The 7946-nt window shown below is 39.8% G+C and overlaps 1 protein-coding gene across 3 annotated transcripts in view; it reads left to right on the forward strand.

Moving 5' to 3' along the window:
- The first annotated feature begins 3787 nt into the window (after positions 1 to 3787).
- Positions 3788 to 7946, forward strand: part of AASDH (aminoadipate-semialdehyde dehydrogenase) — a 20156-nt gene continuing 15997 nt past the window's right edge. For 2 of the 3 annotated variants that reach the window (XM_072406207.1, XM_072406209.1), the window contains exons 1-3: positions 3788 to 3923; positions 5716 to 5970; positions 7131 to 7251. In XM_072406207.1, coding sequence (XP_072262308.1) covers positions 3865 to 3923; positions 5716 to 5970; positions 7131 to 7251 — 435 coding nt within the window. In that variant the 5' untranslated portion in view covers positions 3788 to 3864. Of the gene's footprint in view, positions 3924 to 5715; positions 5971 to 7130; positions 7252 to 7946 lie in introns of those variants that run through there. The other variant, XM_072406208.1, reaches the window with a different exon arrangement.

Below are 7946 nucleotides of genomic sequence, written 5' to 3' on the forward strand. Positions count from 1 at the left end.
TTTTTTTTTTATTACTAAAAGGGACATAATCAACTTGAAGTGGTAGCAAAACAATGCATGACAGGCAGAATCAGGAAGATTTCCAGCAGGTTTCCCTGTAATTTGATTTTGGTCAATAAACAGACACTTCACAGCATAAAAAAAAAAAAAAACTAAATGTGCTCATCTGTTAATTTATTTTTTTGTCCACAGTCAGGTATTCACCCAGCAGCCTGTATGCAAATATCTCTTCACCAATGCTGCCTTAACTTTAGCCCAGCTTCTTGGTGCCTAATCTTCAACCCCCTCCTACCCTTAACCCTCCAGGATCCTTACCTTCTCTGGTACAAAATCTAATCCACCAACTACCACATAGCACAGAGTGAGCAAACCATTATGTTCCAGCCAGCTGACATATATAAAGAGCTGTCCACAGCTGATTAACTACTGGGATCTGGATAAAAGGTAAAACATGGACCCAGAAATAGAGAGTTCATTGTATCCAATACTTTGCAAGCCTCTGGCTCCAAGAGCCAGTCCATATCTCATTAGAATAGAAGACAAAATGTTTGTTTTCTCCATAACAGCATGGAGCTCCTCACAATGGCTAACGCCTATACATTGTGCACAATCCATGTTCTTGAGGTGTGTGCATAACTTATCCATTTGTTTGTGCAGAACTTATTTTTAAAGACTGGTGTGAAAACACAATTTTTTACCTATACTCTGCCTTTTTGGCTAACGCAATATTCCTGAATCTGTTTTAATACTAGGCCCCATTTGAAAAGTAATTACACTGTCTTTTCTTTTCCAGGTTTGGCTTATTTGACTTTGGATCATGTTGTGCTGAAGTAATTTTAAAGAGGACATATGGGCAAATGAGAAGATGTATATAATACCATTCATATCATTAGTAATAAATGGTGCCTGGGATTAAGACAGGTATAGTGATTAGTTATTGTGGTATAGCACCCCTATAGAACATATATGTAAATAGTGTGGCAACAAAAACTGGGGTTTCAAACATTTCAACTGTGTTGGGTATACAACACTCCCACCCAAATTGACCTTACAGCAAAGTTCAAGATATTTAGGACTGCCATTAACCGAGGCCTTTAATTTGTGTAGAGTTCTTTATTAAAGAACTTATTATTCTTAAAAATCATCCTTCCACAGAGGTTTATATTCTGCCACAAATAGCTGGGTTTTTTACTGGGATAATTCAGGTTAATTGTGGGAGCCCAGTAATTTATCAAGCCTTACAGGAAAAATCACTGTTTGTTTAAAAATGTCCATGTTTTAAAATGGGAAATAGAACTTGATGTATCTTGAATGAGATGTGCATATAAATAAACAAAGTGTGCCACTCATTGGGAATCATATCCTAAAATGCTGTGAGGATGGTATAGGACACCCCACATTGTGGTAAAATATAAATCTGCAATGTCACAGCAATGCTGGAGATTGTGCGGTCATATTAGCTCTTTAAGTCTCATTTTTTTTGGTATTGTAGAGGTGTTAAAAGTGTCTGGTTGGAAATTTTTAAACTTTTGGCTGAGCTGACTGGTATAATTGTCAAACCCAATCCTTCTTTGGCTCTGCCTAATTTAGGTATTGAACAATACCCAGTAGAATATTGGCCTGTTGTTACCCATTGTTTATGTGCCACTGGACAGGCTATTGCAGGATATTGGAGAAGTACAGATACACGTACATACAAGTACAGATGGAGAAACAGTTTCAGAGATCATTCAGAAATTTAACGTACAAGTACAATTGGAAAAAATGTTTGCTTACAACATGGATCAGGCACTTAAATGTAATTCATACTGGTCATCTTGGCTTGCTCATTCTAAATGCACAGTCCAGGTGTGACCAGTTAGGGAATAGGTTTTATTGTTCTGGAGTTGACTTTTTCTTCAATGACATTGATAGTTATTTTATTTTTTTAACTTCTGTGTACACCATATATGTGAATTGTTTCCTTTTTCCCCCTGGTCCTAATTATATTTAATTGTTTGTAATACTGTTTGTTTTCTATGCAAATTCAAATAAAAATTATTATGAAAACAAAGAAAGAAAAACAAAACTGGGGTTTTAAGAATTTTTTTATACCACAATTAAATATAATGTTTATTAGTTCACATATAAATAGACATCAACATAAAAGAAGGGTAAAATGTTAATGCAATCAAAGCAAGTAGGTACATTTCATGGTCTTTTTCATGCAAAATCATTATGTATTGGGTAATTTCACTTGATACAGAGTTTCTTACATACAAAAATATATCATATTGAATAGTTTTACTTGGTAACACATTTTACAAAGTCTTCTCTGCTTCATCAGACACAGAAACTATAATAGATTAGTAGAATACATGAATTTCTTCTAAGTGTATAGATGCATATTAAATTTAGCCTCCTTGTAATCAATTTTTTCCTTGTCAAAGGTTGCAGATTTCTCCTGATGAAATCTCTTCATTGTGATGGGAACACCAAACTATAAGGTGTTGGTATGGTATATGAAAGCCTCCTGGTTTCAATAGGAATCCCCCTTATTGTTCAGTAATTATTATCACTGTGCATAAGAAACAAACAATACGGAGACCAGATGAGGTGTTCAGATGAAATGATCCAAAGGCAAAGACCCTGACTGACCGTCATCTGCGTCCCCTGGCCTTGCATCCCCAACTTTCACACACTGGGGACACAGATGCCGGGCATCGCTGGAGGACGCTGCGGGCACGTGGGGACCAGGTAAGTTTTAAACCTCCCTTGCAATTCGACCCCGAGTGTGGCTCAGATTTACTGCTTTTGGTACTGAAAATTAAAGCGTACCTCAACTTAGGAATTTCACTTTACATAAAAGGGTAAACAACCCTTTTGTAAGGTAAAAATTCTGTTTGTTTGTATTTTTTTTTAATGCAACACCCTTTTTTAAAAAAATAAAAAAATAAAAGGGGTGCAGCACCACCTCCCGAATGATTGGGAGCGCAAAGCCTCCCAGGATGCCTATGTCAGGCATCCCAGAAGGTTATTGGGCGCTCCTTTTCATGAAAAGGGAAAAAAAATTGCAGATCTGAGGCATGCGCAGTGAGATCGGCAAGTTTTTTTCCAACCTACATCACCTGATCTCATGCCTGGGTTAGTGTCGTAGAAAGAACCCGGTGAAGGTGAAGATGGCGGCGCCCTGGCTCAGAGACGGATGCCAGGACGACGCGGGAACCAGTGGAAGACACCTCCGGACTGATCGACTGCGCTGCAGGATTGAAGGTAAGTGTATTTTTTCAGTTTACTTTTTCTTTGACCACCACCGAGCCACACTAGGTAAACACATTGAGAAGTGCAAAGTGCGTCATTGCAAGAGGGTCCTGGGCCCTCATCAGCCAAAAGGGGCCCCAAGTCAGTTCTGCACAGGGGCCCACTCTTAGCCAGGTCCGCCATTGTTCCAGAGCATTATTTACACATCATGAAAATCCTGTTTTTTCTCCTCAGTATATTTTACTTCATTTAATTGAGTAACACAAGTCACAGAAACTATTCACATTTTATATTTTCTCCACTCCTGTTATATTTATAGGAGCCAAGCCTCGTTCTGAGAACCTCCCCATGTCCCCTACGCTGCCAGACTGCTCACGTGATCTTCCCTGACTCATCCCTCCCCTTTCTGCACAGTTCCTCTACTGTGTACCGTCATTTCTTGTTACCATAGCAGCGCGTAGCGTCTAGCTCAGTGGAATTACTTCCTGTTGGTGTGCGTGTCATATACCGGAAGTGACCTTAGTGCAGAGCTCTGTGTCAGTGTGATGTCTGCTCTGCTATCTCTATCCATGATGAGTGTTGTCACCCATAGACACAGCGAGGTGTCTCTGCCGCGTATTACTGATGAATTCTTTTGGATTGGCATTTAGAACTATTACAATATTCAGCCTGTATCAGGGAAGGTAATATACAAGTATCATGCATTTCATATTATTTGCATTCTGCTATATAAAGCTGACTCCAATCCCAGGCTTCTTTATCAATGTGCTGAGTGACCCCTGGCACTTTATAGCACTAGGGGACACCCACCAGTAAAAGGCTCCCATCTAAAAGGTTTATTCATAAACCATTATGTCTAGTCTAATATTATTATTATTATTAAACAGTATTTATATAGCGCCAACATATGAAACAGCGCTGTACAATAAATAGGGGTTGTAAAAGACAGATACAGACAGTGACACAAGAGGAGGAGAGCTTACAATTTGGTATTTCAAGTAAAAGTGCTGTTTCGGTGAAGATGTGTAATAATTCTCCTCCTGGCTTTTTATATCACCGGGGACCCCAGCAGTGAATCCTCTCCCTCCGGCCCCCATATTTCCCACTTTGGAGTTTCTGGTGTTCCCACCTTGGGGTACCCCACTGCTTTTTTTGCATTCCTTATTTGCTGTTATAGAAAATATTAAATCCTGTCTCTTTCTGTTCCTACCACTATTGATGAGTAATTACATATATACCTTCTATAAGCCTCTAGGATCTTCTTTCCCAGCTGTCATACAGCGTGATATTTAAATGAGCATCCCAACTCACCGCATCACCCACAAATGTAATGTATGCTCTGTGTTTGGAAGCTATGCAAGGCAGTGTTTTAGTAAGGTGTGTTTATGGTGAGAATCAGAGAGAATGTCACACTTGGTTGGCACACCAAATTCTATCCAATGCTTTGCATTAATACAGGTAGTCCCCGGGTTACATAGGAGATAGGGACTATAGGTTTATTCTTAAGTTGAATTTGTATGTAAGTAGGAACAGGTATATTATTTTAATAAAAGCAATTAGGACAGATGTTTGCCTCAACATATTATTAGGCAGTGTGGTGTCAGTTACTGCATAAAATCCTCACTGTGAGCTAATCACAAACAAACCAAAAAAAAAACTGTGAGTCTAGAAATTCATTAATTTCTGGAGCAAGCTGTGCTTTGATATGCAAAAAGAAACAACTGCAGAGTTTCTCTTGGTCATTAAATAGTTACAAGAGGCTGCTTAGCTGTGTTTAGCAAAGATTTCTTCGGCAAGTCATTCAAACTGCCCCATCCAAGCCTCCATCCTGTACACAGCGAGCAGGGAAGCCCGGTTCGTATCCAGGAGGTGTCTGTATGTTGGATGTCCTTAACTCAGGTACTACCTGTACTCATGTTTGCACTAGTTTGAAGAGGATGCGTTGATGGGAAGCACTGGTGGAAGGGAAGTATGCGCTTACTAAACAAGTGGCCATCAAGTTACTGGCGCTAACTATTTGCAGCAGACTATCTTGCTCCTTAAACCCTTAAAATAAGATTCAGGTTTTCAGGAAGCCCCTCTATGATTCTATCTACAGCTCCCAGTATATGATGGTCAGTGGGAAGAATGTCTCCTACTTTGCTGGCAATTGGGAAGAATGTTATCCTTACAGATAGCCAAAAAGATCATTAGTGTCACTTAAACTGACCTGAGAGGCACACATTGCTCATTGCTCAAAGAACCCCAAGCAACCTCTGGAGGAACCCTAGGGAACCATGGTTGATAAACACTGATCTGTATTAACTACTGCCTGTATTTCCCTAGAGCAGATATTCCAATTAAAAACTAAACACGAGGAAATAATATTTCAACAGCACAGATCAGGTTCATCCTGCAGTCTAAATTAACAGACAAAAAACGATTATCAAATTTTTGCTTGGCGTGTATATAATGTATATTTTTTTTTCTCCCTAGGTGTTGCACCTCTGACACTCAGATGGATAAAACACTGCATGAGATGGTGATAAAGGCAGCTGCTCTATATAAGAACAGAAATGCAGTTTGTTTCCAAATGCACGAGGGGTCTCCTGTATTCTGCAACTATGCAGAAATGCTGCAGCGAGCTGAAGATCTTACTTGTTTCCTTCAATCTCTGCTTCATGGTTTGCCAAAATGTGTGATTGGCCTCTACTGTCAACCAAGTATACACTTGCTATCATGGATTTTAGGGTGAGTTTACTTCTGGCATTTCTTGAGCTTCAATTTAAATTTTAAATTTGTTGTCCTTAAAGCAAAAAAAGGAAGATTTCACTCTTTGATTAAGTCTTAACGCAGAGGCTTCTGGCTGCTCCTTCTCCACATGCCCGATCTCAGGAATACACAGAACGAGCTTTTTCTTCAATCGGGGAAAAAAAATGCTGATCTCACGCATGCACAGTGAGATTTACACTCTTTTTTTATCACCCCCCCCCCATCTACTGCAGGCTACGTCACCTGATCTCATGCCTGGACCATGCAAGCTCGGGTGACGTAGGCAGAAGAAGGGGAAAGTAGATGGTTGCCCCCGGCACTTCCTCAAGCCGGGACAATGAACGAATTTAGGACACCTCCGGAAGGATCGACGGATCTGCCAAAGAAAAGGTGAGTTGTTTTTTTTGTTTTTTATTTATTATACTTTCACTTTAAGCTTAAAGCAACAAACTCTATTATAAAGCAAAACAGTCATAAAAACTAATCCCAAAACCTATCATCCACCTTGTGAACGGTACCATGAAGTTCGTGACTTACTTTATTTTCATATACTTTATACTCACTTCTGCCAACTTAATCTGCTACAAGCAACATGGCCCTGGTTATGCACATTTTTTCAATAGCTTAGCAATGGCACACTGTATAATATTCTGCTGACCCTTGTGTCACAGTTTGGGGTTTGGTAAAGATCTACTTATCAAGACACTAACCACGCTATGGTAAAAGGCATGCCAGAATCCCTTAAATAACCTGAAAATCCTGGATTTATTCACAGCAAGGATAAAAAAATTGAGGAGTGTCAGAAAAGAGGAATTTATGACACCCCCCCAGCCAATCCTATTTGATCCTATTTAATTTAGTGGCTACCTTTGCATCTGTAGGATCCATTGAGAAAATTATCTTTAAACTTCCCAATGCACACCTCCTTTTGTCCTTTTTGTATAGAAGCAGAAATGCAACCCTCTAATGAAGTTTATAGTCCTTGTTGGGAGTACAGTAACATGCAGTTACAGTCACTGTTTGTTTTAAAACATTTACTAATTAAGATATGTAAATGATTAAATCTCTATAGTCAGATGTACGGAAGTAACAACATTTTTCTGTTTGTAATTTAGATTTAATTGTTCTTATTTTTGTAGGATTCTCCAGGTTCCAGCTGCTTACTGTCCTATAGACCCTGGTTCCCCATCTAATTTCATATCTTCACTCACAGATCTCTGTCGAATTCGCCTCATGTTGGTGGAAAACAGCAAAACTAAAGTAAGCACAAAGTTATAGTTTGTTACAACTCACATTACATTTTCCTTTACTGTGTAAGTTATAACTGATCCTAAATCACTTTCAAAGCAATGTAAATTATTGGCTTACAAAAAAATAAAACCGAGTAATTGTGCTAATGAAATCCTAGTTTAGTTACTTTCTGTTTTTGGTTGATGACACCCTCCCAACTGTGTTGCTGCATTGTCACACAGAGATTTGATAAAAACTGCATGTTGACATTGGTGTCAGTGGGTGGGTTAGTGCCCCATCATTGGTGTCAGTGGGTGGATTAGTGCCCCATTATTGGTGTCAGTGGGTGGATTGGTGCCCCATCATTGGTGTAAGTGGGTGGATTAGTGCCCCATCATTGGTGTCAGTGGGTGGATTGGTGCCCCATCATTGGTGTCAGTGGGTGGATTAGTGCCCCATCATTGGTGTCAGTGGGTGGATTTGTGCCCCATCATTGGTGTCAGTGGGTGGATTAGTGCCCCATCATTGGTGTCAGTGGGTGGATTAGTGCCCCATCATTGGTGTCAGTGGGTGGATTAGTACCTCATCATTGGTGTCAGTGGGTGGATTAGTGCCTCATCATTGCTGTCAGTGGGTGGATTAGTGCCCCATCATTGGTGTCAGTGGGTGGATAAGTGCCCCATCATTGGTGTCTGTGGGTGGATTAGTGCCCCATCATTGGTGTC

The sequence above is a fragment of the Pyxicephalus adspersus genome, chromosome 3 (genome assembly GCF_032062135.1).
Source record: "Pyxicephalus adspersus chromosome 3, UCB_Pads_2.0, whole genome shotgun sequence".
Lineage (NCBI taxonomy): Eukaryota > Metazoa > Chordata > Amphibia > Anura > Pyxicephalidae > Pyxicephalus > Pyxicephalus adspersus.